This window comes from Saccostrea cucullata, unplaced genomic scaffold, assembly GCF_032062105.1.
Source record: "Saccostrea cucullata isolate Sc308-1 unplaced genomic scaffold, CSIRO_AGI_Scuc_v1 ctg774, whole genome shotgun sequence".
NCBI classification, from domain to species: Eukaryota; Metazoa; Mollusca; class Bivalvia; order Ostreida; family Ostreidae; genus Saccostrea; species Saccostrea cuccullata.
The window spans coordinates 70,963-92,546 of record NW_026929681.1 but is presented as its reverse complement, the minus strand read 5'-3'; the positions used below and the strand labels follow the sequence as shown (position 1 = coordinate 92,546).

General features: G+C 30.6%; 1 protein-coding gene across 1 annotated transcript in view; it reads left to right on the top strand.

Annotated features, from left to right (window-relative positions):
* LOC134281777 (uncharacterized) overlaps window positions 1–21,316 on the top strand; it is a 61,264-nt gene extending 39,948 nt beyond the window's left edge. The window contains exons 16-42 of the mRNA XM_062764205.1: window positions 1,687–1,821; window positions 2,478–2,615; window positions 3,480–3,608; window positions 9,086–9,223; window positions 9,902–10,030; window positions 10,759–10,896; window positions 11,068–11,208; window positions 11,571–11,705; window positions 12,534–12,637; window positions 12,764–12,876; window positions 13,091–13,119; window positions 13,248–13,543; window positions 13,792–13,879; window positions 14,078–14,145; window positions 14,380–14,416; window positions 15,002–15,099; window positions 15,252–15,380; window positions 15,953–16,101; window positions 16,472–16,607; window positions 17,280–17,426; window positions 17,749–17,842; window positions 18,095–18,168; window positions 18,342–18,476; window positions 18,766–18,888; window positions 19,068–19,216; window positions 19,522–19,657; window positions 21,000–21,316. Coding sequence (XP_062620189.1) covers window positions 1,687–1,821; window positions 2,478–2,615; window positions 3,480–3,608; window positions 9,086–9,223; window positions 9,902–10,030; window positions 10,759–10,896; window positions 11,068–11,208; window positions 11,571–11,705; window positions 12,534–12,637; window positions 12,764–12,876; window positions 13,091–13,119; window positions 13,248–13,543; window positions 13,792–13,879; window positions 14,078–14,145; window positions 14,380–14,416; window positions 15,002–15,099; window positions 15,252–15,380; window positions 15,953–16,101; window positions 16,472–16,607; window positions 17,280–17,426; window positions 17,749–17,842; window positions 18,095–18,168; window positions 18,342–18,476; window positions 18,766–18,888; window positions 19,068–19,216; window positions 19,522–19,657; window positions 21,000–21,077 — 3,266 coding nt within the window. The 3' untranslated portion in view covers window positions 21,078–21,316. The remainder of the gene's footprint in view (window positions 1–1,686; window positions 1,822–2,477; window positions 2,616–3,479; window positions 3,609–9,085; window positions 9,224–9,901; window positions 10,031–10,758; window positions 10,897–11,067; window positions 11,209–11,570; window positions 11,706–12,533; window positions 12,638–12,763; window positions 12,877–13,090; window positions 13,120–13,247; window positions 13,544–13,791; window positions 13,880–14,077; window positions 14,146–14,379; window positions 14,417–15,001; window positions 15,100–15,251; window positions 15,381–15,952; window positions 16,102–16,471; window positions 16,608–17,279; window positions 17,427–17,748; window positions 17,843–18,094; window positions 18,169–18,341; window positions 18,477–18,765; window positions 18,889–19,067; window positions 19,217–19,521; window positions 19,658–20,999) is intronic.
* The last annotated feature ends 268 nt before the right edge of the window (window positions 21,317–21,584 follow it).

Here is a 21,584-nt window from a genome sequence, read left to right as displayed (position 1 = left end):
AATCCATCAATGATCTGTATACTGCTTAAAATGATATTCTATTAATTTTACATATTTTGTACAATGATGGGTAATAGAAATTTGATTTAAAAAAATGAACCGGTTTTTACGAACGGGTTTTATTGGGAAGTGGGGGGGGGGGGGGTTATAATGAAGGCACAGTAGAATGTGGCTGCAGTAGAAACAGTTTTATGAAAAAAATCCTAATAAAATGAGCCAACTTTGAGACAAGGCTACGTATCACACCATGCATGTTTGATTTCATGTTATCATTAAATACAAATTGATGTGATTTTTTTTTTCAATTTAACTTAAGAATAATTATCGTAGCATGATTTTAGTTGTGATTTTATTGGCTGCATGGTTCATGTATTTTCTGTAAGAAACGAGATATTTCTGAGATCGACCCCCTCTAAATTTGGACTCGATCGCATTGGTTTCTTTTTCCTTTAAATGGGGATTACGTAAAATCAAACAAAGTGTGTTAACCAACTTGCATGCTTTGAGGATACAGGCTTTATCAAACGAAAAATCAGCATACATGTAGATCTATATTAATTGAAAGTTCAGTTGTTCATAGAGACGAATTTGTCGGTATGAAAGACAGAAAAGTAGAAATCAAAAATCTTTTTTTTTTTTGGGGGGGGGGGGGGTATTCGATTTTTAAAGGATCTTAAATACAGTTAACACAGTTTTGGGGATTGTAGATTATGATCAACTATTTTTTGTCATTAATTAAGCATTTTGTTTGACTCAGACAGGATGACAACTTGGATTGCTAAGCTATGACAGGTGCCCCAACTTCATCTGAAAATAAACCATGACGTCACAATTGAATCGTGAAAAAACTACGATACATGCTCAGAGTTAATTTTGCAGACATACCAATTCAAAAATGTAATAACTTTTTTTATAAATGCAGATTTTTTTATTCTGTTTTCAGTTTTTGTCCTGATTTTACATGGACCACTAAAATACACAAAAATCTCAAATTCGATAAATTTTGCCATAAGGTCGATTTCTATCCGACGATGCTCATAATAAGAGACTAAAGTTTCAAAATATATCAAATAAATACTATTTTTCACATATACTAGAAATATGTTGGCTTTTAAATGCTTCAAATCTAAGTACTGATTTGATCCAAAAATCCGTAAAAAGTGTTATATCTTTCTTAGTAAACGATCAAAACTTTAAGTTTTTGTATCATTTTGTACCTTTATGTGACAACTTTACTATATGTGAAAATTGGAAAAAGTTAAATATAGGAAGCATATAAAAATACCTAATAATTCCTAAAAAATTAAGAAATGTAGAGGAAATTCGGATTGACAAATATCCATTCTATTTAAAGTATCCATGTCAATTTCGTCTTGGTAATATCGTCTTATAGGCCCTATATGGTAATATCTTTTTATGCAAAAAGAAAAAAACATTCAATGATTTGAATTACAAGTAGGGGTCGCATGATTGGAAACATTATTTTTTTTATTCTTAATGTCCAGGCAAAAGGTAATGACCTTGACCTGACCTTGCCTCTAATATTAAACGGTCAAATATAATATCACTGATACCATCACTTAGTGATATTGTCCTCTTGATTCTTTGAAAATTTCATTAATTTTTAAATACAAGAAATATGAGAAGAATCCTACCTTAAAGCAATAAAAACATTTTAAACTCTAGGTTGTAGCAAAACAGGAGTGTATGGATCAGACTGTTCTATCCCCTGTCCAGATACAAACTGTCGTTATTGTCACATAGAGACAGGTGCTTGTCAGGGGTGTAAACCTGGGTATCAAGGACATCAGTGTGAATTACGTAAGTTAAAGAAAGAATATTTCATATCTTTACACATAACTATGAAATTAAAATTTTTATTTTTCATTCTGTTAAAAATTCACAACTTCAAGTGTACATGTATTTCATACATCCAAACTAAACAAATGACAACTGCGGTTTAAATAACATCATAATAATATACAGAAAGTGGTTAGAGGAACAATTTTTTTAATACAAATCATCAGAGATGATTGATAAAAAGGGCGAGAAATAGATACCCTTGAAAAAGAGAGGGAAATATAATAAAATGAAACAACAATTTTAAAAGCCTTTATGATTGGTACTCCTTTATTAATGTGTCAACGATTTCATTAATAACCCCTTATTTTTTTTATTCCTGATGCAAAATGATCAGAGAATTAAAATAAAATTATTTTGACGTAGCGTATTACATGTATGACATTCGCATTTTCGAATATACAATTTACTACTACTTTTTCACTTTTACCTCCTTTCTTATCAGGATGCTCTACGTATGAACAATTTCTTAAACGAGGTAAATTATTGACAAGCAAGTTGATGAAACAAGAATGTCAGAAGTCTCGTTTAAAGTCATCATTTCGAAAGTTCTATGGTCGATACAATGATCTTGTCAGCAAATATAATTTATCATTTTTTTACTGTAAATTTCACAGCTTGTAGCTCACAGTTTTATGGTGAAATTTGCTCTCTGAAATGCGGTAACTGTAGTAACGGAGTGACTTGTAACCATGTGAACGGAAGTTGTCCAAACGGATGTGACGACGGGGTTTATGGAGATAAATGTCAAACACGTAAGTTTGTTTTGATTTTCACTTAAGTAGGGAAATTGTCGAATACCTTTCGATTCTTACAGAACCTATTTGTAGCTTAATTTTTCTAGAGGATTCAGCAAGCTTCTTTCTTAACAACAAATTGTTCTTTTCATTTACCTGGAGCAAATGAAAAAAAGCTAATCATCTCTTTTTTTAAATTTTGAATGCTCAATAATTGATAAAGCGATTACATATGTTAGCAGAACTCTTTCACAATGAAGGAAGAAAATTTCTGTTGGATGGGGACAAATGTTATATTGAATACAATACAAGATCTATCATTGTAGAATTTATAAGGACAGATGAGAATAGATAAATAAAAAAAAACCTTCTAGAATATTTTGCTAAACAATCGCTGAACTACTCTTATTAATTTGTGAGAGAAGTCAACCCTAATATGCTATATGATTTTCGATATTTGCGAATGAGCGGATTCTTCTCATTCAATTTTCATTGAAAATCGTCACATTTCAAGTTGATAACATTTTTAAAACTGTTTTTATTTGACAATCAACTATTTGCAGTTGTTCAGTCCTTGGTAATACTCTGTACTTTTGGCATAAAATTGTTCGAATCATTCGATTGTCAACAATGTCATGTGCCCAGCAAGATTTAGAGCTTTTTTGACCCCCCCTCCCCCCCCCCCCAACACACACACACACCCACACACTCAAACGAGAGTAGAAAGTTAGATAACTGCGAGGTACTCGCTATATTTAGTATTACCTGTACATATTTTTATACAAGTTACATTTTATTAGCTTACAATAATTTCTTTATATACACAATGATATTATTTTACTTGTGTCCATGATAAATGATTACCTAAATATATTTTGATAGCATGCCCAGTTGGTTGGCATGGAAATAACTGTTCTGAGAAGTGTAGAAATTGTGATGAATGTGACAGATTCACGGGACAATGTATATCTCCCTGTAAACCTGGATGGGAGGGAGCATTTTGTACTGACGGTAAGTAATATATAGAGTACCTTTTAACAATATCAGACGGGGGAGCTTGTCCCCCGTACCTGATATCTGAAAATACACGTGTTAAAAGGTACTATGTATGTTTTGTTTCATTGTTCCCAGGAACTGAGTTATATATGATAAATCACTTTTACGTTAATAGCACGTACTTCAACTGTATTCTCACGCACTGATCATGAGTTAGCCATGATCTTTCAAAATTTGAAGTTAAAGTTTCGGGTCCTTCGGATGAGACCTTAAAAACCGAGGCCCCGTTTCAGCGGCAGGCGTTGGCACGATAAAGATCCCTCACTGCTCCATTTCCCTTAGTGCCGAGTCAAAATTTTAAGTCCTTCACCGGTATACGGTGATGTCTCCATAGGGGTGAAAAATTCTTGAGAGGGACGTTAAACAATATACAATCAATCAATCGATCTAAATTTCATCATGTAATTTTATACATGTATGACCTATGAAAAAGGGGCACGTGCTCAAAAAAGCCGGCTCGGAATATCCACCTCGATTCAAGTAATATATCGTGTGTCGTTTGTTACGTTTCAAGTTTATGAGAGTCAAAAACATTTATTTAAAAATGTACTGCGTGACTTCATTTTGGATTAAGAATTTGACGTGTAAAATAAAAAAAAATGGGAAAGAGTTAACTTCACTATGTTTACATTATTTTGTGTTTTGCCTATAGGTTGGTTACTTTATTTATATCTTTTTTTAGTTATCCAGTGTAAGATCATGAGTCATACGCAGTACAGTTAAGGTGCGCAATGGAAATATTGACTAAATATTGTATTTAAAAATGTATTCGTAATCGGGATGGCGATTATTTTTAGTACATTATTTATATCGGAAAATGGTAATTATGATTAATAACTAAATATCGAGGACGATTATATTTTTTATTTAGATTAATCACGTGATGCGGCAGTCACGCGATTTTAGCACATTGACTTGAAGTATTGATGTTACATATAAACATCACTAATGCAAGGGCATAACCAAGTTAAATTTCCAAGTTAAGTATATAAATATTTTCAACACGCATTGTAGTTTCTAAAAAGTGCTGCGATTCTGTCTAAATTCTGCACTTTCATTGTTAGAATTAAACTTGTATGACCGAATGCTGTATTTTTTGCTGGTCGGCGGCACGAAATATTGATATAATTAAATTGTTTTTTAAGATATCATCAGGATCGCAGCACTTTTCAAATACTTTAATAGTTTTATAGTTGAAATATAAAAGCTTAATTTGATCCATAGAGTGTATGCCCTTGCACTAGATCGATTTATTAAGACCCCCCACATTACCCTCCGATGCACTTGGATACAAATATACGACAGTGTCAATTAAATACGTAATGTACAGAAAATATATTAATAAAATACTGAAGAAGACATTAAATCCAAGTTTTTGGCCCATGGAATATCTGTAAATAATATTTTATTTAATTAGAGAATACATATTTTGTTAAGAAAATATTACATAATCTGTCTCTCACTGCATACAAACTACGTCACGCTGCAAGAAATGACGTCATATTGACAAGTGTTTTGTGATCAGTGACTTGATTATAGCTTGTTATGCGGGATTTAACTAACGACAAAACAAAACGCTTTACTAAGTAGTTTGATGATTTCTTACTGGATAAATTAACAGATAAACTCATTTTGTGGTATTTTTAAAGAAATGTTGTATGACGTATATTGTGTATGATGTCATAGTTAAGTTTTCCCGTACAAATTTGGCTCCGCCTCCTTTTTGTAACCTTAACTGTGCTGCGTAGTTAGAATTGTTGCTTCATCCCCCTGGTGAGCTCTATCTTGATAGAGCATGGTTATTAGATCTTAGCCATGCTGTACCAAATTAAATCAAAAACACAGTGATATTCAAAGAAAAACCTCCGCAACAGTGATACAATTCTTTCTCACACTTCTACAATCGTGATGTTTAAAAATGTATCAATAAAGCACATATTTTAAGTCATTCTTTTTAAGCTAAAATAATATGCCTATGACATATAAAAAAACTGAAATGATTTAAGGGCAGAACTGATAAAAATGCCTAGTCGTACAGGTAGTTTTTTCCCCCAAATGCTACCTTTAAAAATCCTTTTTTTATCCCAAGAGACAACACAACTATTTTAGTTGATACATTCAACAAATCAGTCGGTTTGTGCCTCAGATGTAAATATAAAATAATGAAAGAACTTGTAACATTTTCACATTGCCGTGTTTCTTTAATCCGGTATTTTAAATTGCCCCTTTTCAAATTGAATCTTATGGTATCATAATAAAACTAAAAAAAAATTCTGCTTATCGGTCAATAAATCAATAATAACTTTGGGAAAATTTTCTAGCTAGTCAATAAATCAAATTATATGCCTGTCAATATGTTTTAACGAGGCCGAGTCTAATTCGAGTGCATATGACTTTGTGCCGTTTTTTTTATTTTCTTGCAGTCATCAATGCCACAGTGTACCTTTCCAAAATATTGTGATTTTAATATAGAATTAACATCATTTGTTATACCTACTGGTCTGAAAATGTGATTTTATGACAATAATTACGGGGGAAAACTGAAATGGCTTTAACGACGTCAGTGTTTTCCGATTTTGTAAGCAATGAACGACGCTGAAGAATGGTACAGAACTAGCTTATATGTGCGTAGACGTCCATGGATATTATACTGAAACTGAAGACATAACTTCAAAAGAAACATACTAGCAATCTAAATATAGCTAATTGTTAACGATATGTATTTATACCGCAATATTGCAATTTTACAGGTATTGTTCATAGCAAAAAATAACTTTGTAATTAAGATCTACACCAACCTAAATGGTCATTTTTTTTCCTGAAATTTCACAATTTGGTGCATTTTTATTATGTTTTTTTATGTACTGACTGAATAAGAAATCTCTAGGGTAGAAATACAAAAAAGTGGAAAATGGTATAATTTGGCGCGATTCCCAAAAATTCCTATTGGGTCCAATAGTTAAATTTGACAACATTTGAGACAGTTCCCTACGAAATCAGGGTAGTAAACACTAGATTTTTAACCTTCAAACAATAAATACAATCGTAAAAATTAACTGACGAATAATTATCAAAATCCCAAGGGTGGAAACAGTTAGAATTGGCCTTGTAAAAAAAGCATTACCAGTCATTTGTAATTCTCTTTCAATGAAAACATTTAGCATGTAAACAACAATTATTTTTTTCGACCTGTTTTCCATGTAACAAAACCTAATATTTAGACATCAACCCATATATTAAAGTTTCTATACACTTTGGTTCCTTGAGTATGTTCATTTCAAATGCAATTATTTTTTTCGACCTTTTTATATGTAACGAATTATTAGCTAGACATGAACCCATATAAATTTCCTGTAAACGTTGCTTACTTGATTACTTTTAAATTCAACTGATAATATTTACATCTCAGCTATGTTAAGGAAGGTCAGAGTTCACATTCCTTGTACTTCGTATTGAAAGTTTAATTGTGACGTCATTGAAATTTAACAAGCCACAAAAATTAATTAACGACATGATCATGCGTAAATAACTACTTGAATTTATTTATTTTATTGATTATTTATAAAATCTTGTAAAAATGCAATACTTGATAGCAATACAGTCGAGTAATAGAAAAAAGCCTTTCGTCAAATATGACGTCATCAGCCTTGACATGCGCAGCACAGGTGATCCAGAGGACTAGATTCAATGGTTTAATAATTACAAAAATGTTTGAATAAAATTTTTATCCTTGCTATTTTTTAGACCTAATCATTAAAACTAAAAGAAAAATATATAATTTGTACAGAATATGAATTTATCTCTAGTAGTAGCATTGAAGCTGCACAGGGACAACGAATGTATAGAATATCGCTAACACGATAGGCGTATTCGTGATTTATATCAAAAGTGCAAGGGCATAGACTATTTTTTTGAGCTAAAATTTGGAATATTTATTTCTTATATAGTGTATATCTTGAAAAGTGCTGAGAACTGAACCTGGTCTGCATAACATTAATTTTATTTATAACAGAATTTAAGCGAAATGGAAATTTTTAGCTATTATAAGCATTTTCGGCAACATTTTAAATACTTCGCAAAAAGCACTGACTAGCTCCTAGCACTTTTTGGGTAGAGGAAGTAAACCTAATTTAATGTGTAGCAATTTTTTTCTTGAAAAACAAGCATATGCCTTTACACTATCCCCATTTCCTACATTCAGCTAAACAATTCTATTTTTATACAAGTCACATGACAAACAGCTGATACGTGCGATATAACTGGTGATAACTACGGCGGAGTTCTATCCATTGTTGATAGCAATATTACATATTCTACAAGTATTAAGTTGCTTTGTTGCAATTTTTAAAAAGAAGTAATACATATTAAACCGATGCACAGGTCACATTTTCCATATCGGTCCTTAACATAGCTGAGATTTGCAAATGTTTTACTTTATATAACACTACTGAAAGCAAGCGTAATTATAACTGTATAACCGTTCACGTAGCTCAGTCGGTAGAGTGCTCGCTCCGTGATCGAGAGGTCGCGAGTTCGTATCTGGGCCCCGACTGACCTAGTCGTTCAAATTGGTAGCAACTATCCCTTCGCCATGCGCTCGGCACTTTGAAGTGAAAGTTGCAGGTCCTTCGGATGAGACCTTAAAAACCGAGGCCCCGTGTCAGCGGCAGACGTTGGCACAATAAAGATCCCTCACTGCTCAATGGCCCTGAGTGCCGAGTAAAGGTCAAAATTTGAAGCCCTTCACCGGCATACGGTGACGTCTCCATATGAATTAAAAATTCTCGAGAGGAACGTAAAATATACAATCAATCAATCAATATAACTGTTTAAATACAAGTACGGGGTCAAGGGGTTATTTATGTGCGTATGGATAAACTTTCGACGTAATTTCTCAGTGAGGTCATAATGGGTCGACATGCTTTCAGTAGATTACATACATACCATAAGGTTTGAAAAATAATACATTTCACACGTTAAAAGTTACAATCAGGCAATATTAAAGTATGAATAAGCCACAAATGTAAATATAATATGGTAACAGTTTGGCACATGATCAAATCTCCCATAAAGTCTTCTAGCTTTATGGGTTTTGATCACGTGACCAAACCCTTTTAAATCCCATTAAAACTCAAAAAATGATACCTTATTTCCTTTAAAAAAACTTTATTGTGTATACATGTTCTTTTCATACAAATGTAATTATCTGAATTGGAAAAGGTTATACATATAAATAGTTAAAAAAAAACTGCATCATCCAATCATCCTGCAAATAAAAAACTTAACTGTTGCATTAATACAGTGCAGTTGAAAAAAAATATTTATCATACTGAAGCGTTTTTTTTTTTTTTTTTTTTTTGATACTCGATGGTATGAACTTGATAAGTCATTCATGAATATGGTATTTTGCTTATAAACAAATGTAAATTCAGTTTGTAGTGCTCAGTTTTACGGAGTTAACTGCTCAGGGAATTGCGGTAACTGTACTAACGGAGTGACTTGTAACCATGTCAACGGAAGCTGTACAGACGGATGTGACGTCGGGGTTTATGGAGACAAATGTCAAACACGTAATATAATAAATTACAACATTAATTTAGTTGTTTTCAAACATCATTTTCACTCGGTTGTTAATTATTGTTTAAAAGATAGCTTGTTCGTTTTCTCAGGAGAAAGTAACTATAGCTGACTATATTCGTAAAAGTCTGATTTTCATAAGTATTTTGATTTGACATACGTAATTTTGCATAGCGTACATTAAGATTTATATGTTTTTAAACCATTATTTTAGAGACTTAAAATGTACCCTACTACAAGTTTACAGTTTAACGCTGGTTCAAGATATGAGCAGAACGCATACTTTTTTAAGTGTTTTACTTTATATACAAATTTATGTTTCTTTTCAAAGAATAAAATAAAAAAAAGAAAATTAAATTGTGTGCTTTGTCAAGGATTTCATAAGATTTGCAATAAGAATTACTTTTTATAATGTATCTCATGTACCTATGATTTCTTACACAAAACAAAAATAAATATATAAAAATCATGATTTTAATAACATAATTAAGAAGTCCTTTTCCCTACCAAACAAACCCTGTTTTTTGCTTTTCGTTATTGCAATAGTTTTTATAGCAGATATAGACAACTTAACTTTATTTTTTAGTAATGACATAATGAAAAGCGTTAGAACAAAATAGTCCACATTTTTCAGAATTCAAATTATTTCGCTAAATATGAACTATTTTCAGCATGTCCAGTTGGTTGGCATGGAAATAACTGTTCTGAGAAGTGTAGAAATTGTGATGAATGTGACAGATTCACGGGACAATGTATATCTCCCTGTAAACCTGGATGGAAAGGACTCTTTTGCAAAAATGGTAATACTTCTTTCTTTCGTATAATAAAAACATTTATTATTCAAATATGTAATTATACAAACAAATAGTATTTTCTTTTCAGTTTCTTCTCAAAGCTTATTGTTTTAATGTAAAACATACACACGTACATATCTACAAATTATACTTAATTTATGTTAGCACTTGTGATGCGTAGACATCTTATTTGTCTTCACATTCATAGCAGGTAGCTCAAACAATGCTTGTATTTAATACCTAGAACAGAAAAAATACCTGACAGTGTATAAATAATGTGCATTGTTATGTTCTTCTATCTTTAAAAAAAACCCCACAAATTCTTTGTTCAAGATATTTTTATAGTTTCTTTTTAACTTTGAACATTAAAACGTTCTCTTTCAATACAATATTATTTAATAAATACATACATTTTTTTTTATTTTTTTCAAATTGGTTTTAATTACTAAATTTATGTTGTCCATTTTTGTCTCAAATTTCTTTCTTAAATGCTCTAGGATATTTTTTTTGAAAATGTAACCAAAGTTTGAATAAAAAGTCTTTTTGTTTAATCTTATAGTTTTTTTTTTTCTCGAAATATTATCATTTTCGATATTTTGAAATTGTTTTTACTCGTATAGATCATTTACAAAACATGTCAGATATTAATTTACTTCTTTTGGCACATAAGCAGTTGATTTGTGACAGATCATGTATAACTTCTCTTAAACAACTTGTGACACTATCATAAATAGCGTGTGACGATGGAAGATATGGACAGGATTGTGGACAGAAATGTGGAGCTTGTCTGGAATATAAACAATGTCATCACATCAATGGATCCTGTCTTGATGGGTGTGATGCAGGATTTGAAGGAGATAATTGCACAACTGGTATGATTGATAAAACACAATTTTTAAAAACAATATAGATGCTTTTAATACATTTCACAAAAATGCAAGGATATGAAAGTAATTTTTTCGACAGAGCTTATTTCTTCAATGTTGAAAGTTTTAGAAATAAATAAATAAAATAAAATGATGATAAAAATAATGTAATTAAAGGTTGTTCAAATGGAAAATTCGGCATTAATTGTAAAGAAAATTGTCATGACAAATGTGGTGTTCCGTATGAATGCAACGGAACAACAGGAGAGTGTGGGGGTGGATGTCAACCAGGCTGGAAGGGACTTCAATGTAAAAACGGTATGATTTCCTCTTATCAGTTCCTATACAATTACGTTTATTTCCCCTTATACAATGACCAGATAGAGATGAACTTTCAAATGGTCATGTGAATGATAAAAATGATTTAAGTTACTTATTGTAATTAATAAAAATAAAGACATTAATGAGATGAATATTTAAATAAAATAATCATTAAAATTACTATAAATGAAGGTCTTAAAATTTTGCTAGAATACAGTTTAATGGTGATACATATTTTTTTTTTTATTTCCCCCCATGTTTTGCCATATCTGAAAATGCAAAGAAATCTGAAATATATGGAAATAATTTCCAAGAATTTTATCGGTTACCTCTTCATATTTTTAAATTTTTTTTTGTAGAGTGCAGAGAGAGCACGTATGGTCCTGACTGCAGATTATCATGTGGTCATTGTCTGAACACAACGTGTAATCATATTAACGGAACATGCCCATATGGATGTAGCAATGGATATATAGATCTTAACTGCACAACAAGTATGTTTTTAAAAAATGTTAAAATAATGAATTTTTATATAAAGGTAAGTCAAACGACAAGTTGTTGAAACAATGTTTATTAGTATCGTTTAAAGTCATCATTTTATAAGTTCTTTTGTCGATAAAAGATCTTGTGAGCATACACAAATTATCATTGGGTCAAATGCTTACTGACGTTTTTTTATACTAATGTCTAACTGAATTCATAAAGAATTTTTCTGTTATATCTCGATCATGAAAAAGAGCAGAAGCAGGTCTGACCAGGTGGCAGGTGATGCTTACTCCTCCATGGCAACTGATCCCATCTAATACTATGAAATAGGTGTTATAAGAAAAAATGAATAATATACTTGTATTATATTGTTTCCAAGTGAAAATCAGACAGAACTAATATCTTTGAAGTAATATCTTTGCATACATAAAGTCCTTCAATAGGAGAAAACTATTGTTTTTGCGCATCTTTATGTTTTATTGACATGATTTTGATTGCGTTTATATTTTTACTTATGGTTACATTTACTTTAGATTTCATTTTACACATGCTCCGTAGAAAGGCGTATTTTATTGTTTACGATTGTGTGTCCGTCTCTTTTTTTCTCCGTTACAAATTCCTGCAGTATTTTCAGCCACTACTACTCCGAGATTCCTTAAAATTTCACACTCCTTTGGAGTGCAATATTTTGGGATTAATTCTTGTAACATTCCATCTTAATTCCCTCTGTTTATCATTGCGTCTGTTCATATCTCTTTTAGATTACACTCGTATGTTTTAACATTGTCAAAGCAAAGGCATTAAAAGTGAACAATTGCAAACTCACTTTTTTTCAGAATGTAGTCCGGGGAAATATGGTTTTCAGTGTATGGACATATGCAGGGAAACTTGTATAGATAACATTTGTGACCCAGTTAATGGTTACTGTGATGAAGCAAATGTAATACAATTTACTTTCAATTCAAATATTTTTAATGCAAATGCCACTTTTTAAAAAACTTAAAAACTAAGAGAATTGCAAAATACTTGCTGATTGCACTTTCATGTCTGTGAATTTACTTTTCAGGATACTTTACCTGGTGGTAGAAATGATGACAATATGGGGTTGATCGTTGGCGGGATTGCAGGATTGGTCATGGCTATTTTAGTTGCAGTGATAGTGGTTGTCGTTTTTAAAAGGTTATTTTCAGGTTTAAGTTTTTCATAATGTTCCTTTCATGAAAATTATTAAACTTTATATATACAATTTTCATATTATATGGAGAATCATTCTGATTTAATGTTCCTTTCATGAAAATTACTAAATTTTATATGTACAATTTTCATATTATATGGAGAATCATTCTTATTACTGTTTATACAATGCACACAATTGTCGTTTATTTATTTTTAGAGGCAGTGTACGAAAAACAAAAAGAAAAGGTAAACTAGAGAAAGGAGCAAGTGGTTGTGGGAAATTTTTATTTTTTTCTTGGTGTAGTCTTTTATTTTTAATAATCGATATCATACATCTATGACACTCAAAATGATTGCTTATTTATTTCTTTCAGCTCATAAGAAAATGCTAGGGTTGGATTTCGGTAGCATTGATTCAAAACCAGTATCTCCCCTCAGCCGTGAAAATACATATCTAGAAACAGATGATGAAAAACGATCGAAACAACAGAAGAAGAGTGATGATCCTGGAATGGAAGTAGATGACGATGAGAAAATGCACTCAGAGAATCCATATGGGGATTTTTATGCAAATGAATCAATGATTCGTGAGATACCCTTAAATCAGCTTGAATCCGTCATTGCTGAAAATAGAAAAAATGGAGATGACGGTTTTAAAAAAGAATATGCAGTGAGCACGCACAAAAAAAAATTAAAAAATGCAAATAATTTAATTTTTATTATTGACCTATTGATGATAATTAACCAAAGATTCATCTCGGTCATTCTATCAACATTAAAGTATGAAGATAATAACTTTTGCGTAGATTTAGACATATAGTGTTCAATAGATATGGATGGTGATAACGCTTGAAGTTTAATACAACGATGGCCTGCTCATGTCTTCTTTTTTAAAATATACATTTACTATACTTGCAGACATTACCATATGGGGAAAGATACAAGTGTGATGCTGGAAAGACTGAAGAAAATATGATTAAAAATAGATTTAGGACAACTTTTCCCTGTAAGTGTTAGCAAATAAAAAAACTTTTTTTAAAATAATTACATTGTTAATATCGTTAAAAAGAAACCTTGTACTTTATTTTTTAATGAGATGTTACAATGTATGATATATACTAAAAATCATTATCTTTAAACCTTATCTGTATTTATATAATATGTGTTCAGAAGACATCAATTAAAATTGTTTTCATTTATCCAGATGATCATTCAAGGGTCAAAATAAACTCAGAGTCAGGATCAGATTATATAAATGCCAATTATATAGAGGTAAGCAAATATTATATTCTTTGATAAAGAAAAAAACATGAATTTACAAATATTTTATGCATAAAGACTGAAAAAAGATAGCAATACTAGTAAATGCATTTAGTATGTTGTGTTAAGTTTTTCCTACTGAGTTTTCAATTTTGCTTAAGTTCAATGAAATATCTACATAATTGATTTACCTATTTGATGTTATTGTGGGTACCAATATTAACAATATATTTTGATTAACCCCAGGGTGCTGAAAAGGATAAGGAATACATCGCTACACAAGGTAAATACTTCAGAATTATTAAACATTTGTACATATGTACACGTATTATTTGACAACTTACTTACTTAAGAAAAAAGGTGTCATTTAAAAACATCTATCGGGCTATAAAAACGGGTTGGTCACGAGAATAAATTCCATAAGGGCTTTATGATGAATTTAATCTCGTACCAACCCGTATTCATTGCCCTGTAGATGTTTAAAATGATATCTTATTACTTATATTTACACTTGTGACTTATTCATACTTTGTATTTGCCTGATTGTGACTTTCAACGCGTGAGATGCGTTATTTTTCAAACCCAAGGACATGTATGTAATCCACTGAACGCGAGTCGACCCTTCATGACGTCACAGAGAAATTATGTTGAACGTTTATCTGTACGCACATCTATGACCTCTTGACCCCGTACCTGTATGTATACAGTTACAGATACGCATTGCTTTCAGTAGTGTTATGAGTGTTATACATGCCTAAAGGGAAACATTTGCAAATGTAAATATATGTACATAAATTGTAAAAAAAAAAAAAAATAGCACATTTATAAATTTATAATTAAAATATCATTTTTCATGTATTATCTTAAGGACCGAGACAGAACACTGTTCTTGATTTTTGGACAATGATTTGGCAGGAGCACGTACAAGACATCGTTATATTAACCAATTTGAAGGAAGGGACGAAAGTAACGTATATTCTAAAATTCGGCACTTGGCAACTATAAACGCAGTGTTTTCTCTTTTTTCATATAGTGGATGGTGTTTGTAAATGAAATAGAATAATGTATTTATTAATATATATGCCTTAATAATTTTTGGTTTATTTATTTACGAAAAGACAAAATGTGCCCAGTATTGGCCGGAGCCAAATAAACACATCAGTGACGGATATCTGTCTGTTAAGATGGTGGAAGAAAATCAATACGCATTCTACATTATTCGAAAATTTACAATATTTCATAAAGAGGTGAGTTTTTTTGTGAGAAAGGTAGAAAATAGTTTATAAGATATGATGTCAAGAGAAACAAAACAATTTTAAAAGCACATCTTGACGCATTATATTTCTAAAACTTTAGGTAATACTTTTGTCAACCAGGTACATGTAATGCAGTATGAGGATTTTACAAAATTCCAAAGTCTTAACCAAATATATGAAAATAAAAAAAACAAAATCCATTTTTAAAATATAACAGTGAAATAAAACATCAATGTTCCTAAAAGAAATATTTTTTCTGTATCAGAATTGAACTTTCCAACACGAAGTACTGAGCATGTGATTTTATTTCTCCTTTTAAGGGGGGGGGGGGCATATTCTGATCTACGTCAAAACAGCGTTGATTGACGTCACAATAGCAACGCGTTTATACCCGTTAACTTGGAGAAATACCCATGTAACATTGAACTATAAATCCTTTTTATTTTTTTTTTTTAAAAACAAGCTATTATGTTGACGTTGCCAGTATTTCACTCGAGATGATATATTCGCAGTGGTATATACATACTTAAAATACTTATTGAAAATACTTTACATCAATTTAGACGAAGAGCAAACGTCACGTGACACAATACCATTACACAGCATGGCCAGATCACGGAACCCCGGATCCTCTTTGTCTTGTTATATTCCTTGAACATGTTAATAGGACAGGGTCCAAACAGAAACACTCTCCAACAGTTGTGCATTGCAGGTAATCGAAAAAAAGAGGATTTTTTTTTATTTATTGTTTTGTTGTGTACTTTTAAATAGTATATAATTAACACTTAAAATATTTTTTAAAAAACTGTCATAAAAAGGTAATTTGTATTTTTTAAAAAGGGACATTTTATTCATTGTTTTGTTGTGTACTTTTAAATTGTATATAATTAACACTTAAATTTTTTTTAAAAAGAAACTACCATAAAAAGGTAATTTGTATTAAAAAAAATAAAGATATGTAAATTAAATGTTGGATAGTTAAAGAAAAATTAATGATACACGCCTTAATACAAATGTATCACTATAAATGAAACACTGTACATATGTAGTTATTTTTCTTTTAATCAATTCTATTACTTTAGCGCGGGAATTGGAAGGACCGGGACATACATAGCAATAGACGTTCTAAACAAAAAAGCAAGAAAGACAGGGAAAGTCAACGTAGCAGAATATGTCAAGAAGATGAGAGAAAACAGGATGAATATGGTCCAAACATATGTAAGCTCGTGTACTGTAAAAGTGTTCCATTCCACGGGTTCATAATTCCGCGAAAATAAAATATCTATACAATCCGCGAGTATAAAATTACACGGATATCATGGATTGTCATTATATGTCCTTAATGAATCTTTGGTACGCTATGAAAAAATTTCCGCATAAGAATTGTTTCGCGTACATATTGGAAATTAATCCCACGTGGAAAAAAAGTACGTCTGTTATAACCACTATTGAAATAACGACCACTGTTGAAATAATTATTTCAGTAGTGGTTCAGAGTGCATTTCAATAATGGCAACATACGTCTACTGTATATTATTGTTATCGTTATTATTATTATTAATATTATTATTATTATTATTTCATGTATCACTATTAGTTTTTTTTTTAATAATTACATATTTAACAAAAAAGGAATTATATCTCGATATCTATATCGAATTAGCGAATGCACATGTATATTTTCTAAGACTTGAGCTATTAAGTCTTATTAATTGTCAAGCAAAATTGCTTGAACTGAAATAATTTGAAAAAAAATGTAGCTTGTGTAAATTTTATTTTATAGATTTTATTGCAGGATAGCATGTAAAATTAAAACGAATTTTCATTATCTTAAAAAAAGATACACCTTCTAATTATTTTTTTAAAATTTTATCTTTGATTTTTTTGTAGGAACAGTATATGACCATTTTTCTTGCTCTAAACGAAATATTCAAATCCCAAGTCAAATGCATCACTGTCAATGAATTCACTAAAAAGGCTGAAACTTTGACCTCTGACAAAGTTGCTAATCAGAGTGCACTTCAAAAGGAGTTTCAGGTACATGTATCAGTTCAATATGGCTAGAAAATGAAATTTTAAAAATAGTGTCATTATGTTTAATTTTAAAGAAGGGGGTCTTTTTTACGATTGTATGGCATGTCATGTGCTAAGCATCAGTTTTCTTTCATCCTTGGGCTCAGTTTTTGGGAAGAATAACCGATTTATTGCAATAAAAGACTTCTTGTTTTACAATGTAATAAACGTTGCCCCCTCTTATTTTTTTATGTTATGCATGAAAAAAGGTAGAATTAACAAAAAATTTACCCCGTAGTATGAGACATGGAGTATTCAATTTATTTTTATTAATCTATTTATTAAGCGTTTGATGAATATTCGACCCAAATACGAAGACGCAGACTTTAAGATAGCCAAAGAAAGCTGTGGTGACCTTTATTTCAACGGTATATTGCCATGTAAGTGTATGTTTACAATATGCATGTTTGATTCTTTACAAAGCTATTGAGAACAATGGGAAGGTCTTTCTCAAATTACTAAGAGAAACGTTCATTAATCTGCACTATAGGTATGACGAGTGTTTTTTTTTTTCTTTTGTTATTTCAATTATTAATCAAATGTTATCTTATTTCCTTTTAAATTAACATACATGTAAAAATTCTTCATGTGAAAATTTTGACATAAAATTTATTCTTTTGTTTTTTTTTCAGTGGATAAATATAGCGTGCATCTTTCGTCTGTTGTACCTAATAGAGGAAACTTCATCAATGCAATCATCGCGCCAGTAAGTATTCAATATAAAAAGTGTAGAAAATACATTTTCAATAAATTTTGTAAATAGCATACAGGATACAATTATGCACAATTTTGTAGACTTCTGGACCAAAAAAAGTAACTAAATGTTCACAAAGATCGTTTTTGATCGACAAAACCTATTTTTTTAAACTTGTTTTGTAGTCACATACCAATGATATAGCGTTTATTGTGACGCAGTATCCAGCTGAGGAGGATGCTGTTGATTTCCTGCGCTTGCTCAGTGATCATGAATCTGACACAATCGTTTGTATGGATCCTCTGAACAAGATTGGCTCGGTCTGTGATATCAAATGAACTAAAACCAATCTTTATTTCTATTTTCTCGCTAAAACTGTGTTTTAAAAGCCTTCTATTTTTGTAAAGACGTTGTTAAAAATATGAAAGTTAAAACCATGAAGGCATTCTTTACAATACATTGTTCTACAAAAAAGTTATTTCTCTAATATCTTGCACAAACTATTATTGAGATGCAACTTATTATAGGCACACCATGCTTCTTGGCCATCCATGTCTACATTTTATGCTATACTGAATATATATATGTTTTTTTGCAATTTATTTTTAGAGTAAGGCGTGGTTTCCCTGCCTTACACCCTCCTCAAAAACAGTCAATCCTTTCAATGTTCAATTTCAATCAAAATCCGAAATTGACGTCAACACCACTATTGTTCATATTCTCCAAAAAAATGTAAGTTAGCATGTTTTACTTGGTTATATATATTAAAACAAGCAATGTTCGTTTTCATTAATATGTTTTTTTTCTTATCCACCAGATATTGTAAGTAATTCTGATTATCTTTTTCTCAATACGTATAAGTGAGTTATAACAACTTACAGAAAAATGTAAAAGTATGCACATTTTAATAGAGAGAAAAGAAGGCTCAACCCGTGACTATAATAGAACCGAAGGTCGGCATTAAAACATCTGGAACCCCTCTAGACACATCTCAACTTCGGAGTCTTGTTTCTGCCACACTGCGCACTGAGACAGAAAATCCTATCACAATTGTCAGCAGGTCATTAATTTTCGCACTTAAAGCTGCTTATTATATAAAAAGCTATAATTGTTTGTTAGCTTATAAAAAATATTATTTATATAAACAACAATAGAAAATAAGCAAATATTAAAGAAAATACACGAAATCTTCAACACTGGATGCAAATATGGTTGCTAAGTTCTATGATATATAAGTGTGAACAGTGTTTAGTGAATTATAAAATTGTTCTTGATTTCGAAATAAACTGAAGAGACATACATATTATTAAACTTAATGGACTTGTTTATGAGATATCTCTAACTACGTTTCCTTAATGTCTGTAGTGACGGTGCAGTCCTATGTGGTGTTTTCTGTGCCGTTCATAACGCGATTCAACAAATAAAGATGAACAACAGCGTGGACGTCTTCACAACTGTCAGACAATTACAAGTTAGAAGACCAGAGTTCTGTTCAAATATTGTAAGTCAGAAAATCAGATAATCCTTAAAAAAATGACTCTTTCCTTATCTTTTGTAGTGTGAATCAGATTTTTTATCATTTATAAGGAGTCTACTTTTGTGTAAACAGATGAGACTGTGTGCAAAAGTTTTTCTGGGATAATTGAGATAAGAATGCAATTTTGAACAAATGAAAGCCAAATAGTGAAAATGAATCGCTAGGTTATATGTACAAAGTCTCAATATCACAAAAATGAAAGTTAAAAAAAGTTTATGACAGTTGATGGGTCGCTGTCCATCGTGTATATCCATATTTGTGATGGGCGTTAGGAATAGTAGATTTTGATGGACTTTTACATTTTTATACAAGACATCTTGATCCAAGCCCTAAAATTGGTCTTTGGTTATCTTATTCTTTTTTTAAGGTAGGATTCTTCTCTGGTTTCTTACTAGATGAAACATTCAAAGTATATTTGCTTATATGTCTTATATATTTAGATGTAAGGTATTTAAAGGACCATATTTTTCTTTCCTCATCAGAATTGTACAACATTAAATAGAAATGTTTGAAAACTAACAAGGACTATTTTTTGGCGGAATGGTGGCGTATGAAAATATCTTCTTTTCTGCCTCTCAAAATTACAATAGAACAATGAATTTAGTTGTAATTTTTACACAATAGAAGACTGAAAATTTTTAAAATGTAAGTTTAATAAATAATAAGGGACCAAACTTTCAAAATATATCAAATACATATGATTTCTCAAACAAACTAGAACTTTGTTGGCTTTTAAATGCTTCCCATCAAAGTTCAGATTTGAGCCAAAATCCATAAAGAGTATTTTTTCTCTCTAATTAAACGAACGAAAGCTTTTGTTTTTGTACCATTTTGTACATTTATAAGTCTAGACTACTTTATTATATGTGAAAATAAGAAGAAGTTAAATATAGGAAGCCTATGAAAAAAAAACTTACATTGTATATATCCTAAAAAATTAAGAAAAACAGAGAAAATTCGGATTAGCCGATATCCAGTTTAGTTAAATTATTTATGTAAATTTGGTAATATCATGCTATATAGTAGTATCTTTTAGGCAAAAAGAACAGTCTTTAAACTTTTGAAATAGAATTAGGCAACACGGTATTGGAAGCAGTATTTTTTTATTCTTAATGTCAAGAAAAAGATAATGGCCTTGACTTGACCTTGTCCCTTATATAAAACTGTCAAATTTAATCTCACTCATACAATCACTTACTGATACTGATTTCTTGATTCTTTGAAAATTTCATTGAGTTTTAAATACAAGAAATATGAGAATAATCCTATCTTAATTTTTGATGATTAACATTTTATTTGTTTTCAGGAGGAATACCGCTTTGTGATAAAAGCTGTATGTGATCACATCCAAAATTCAAGTGAAAGTATTTACTGCAATCAATGAAAAAGATTAATCAGAAAGTGCAGTTACATGTAGCAAACTTTTTTTGTTTAGAATGTAATAATAATATCAACACAAACAGCTTTTTCATGTGCAGAGTTGGAGTGAACGTTACATTTTGTTGCAGCAGTGTTTTCATAACACGTTTACAGCTGAAGATATCTACAGACTTATGAAAGCTTCTAATTACACAATACGAATAGTAGTTCTTGCATACTTGTTTATTTGTTTTGTTGACAATAATCAGCATTTACCATTTATGTTCATATTTAAGTATTTTTATTTTTTCTTTTTTAAATAGTTTTTTGTATAATCAAGGAAAAAAAAATCAAAAACAAGTTGCTTTATTGATATTTATTTTATAATTTATTTACTTGCGCTTTATTTATCTTGTAATATAAGAAAATATAAAAAAAAAATCATTCTGCTAATTTTTCGCGGTTGTACAGTTGTTGTTACAAATTCCATGTAACATAATGGATTAACATCAAAATACATGTGACGATTGTA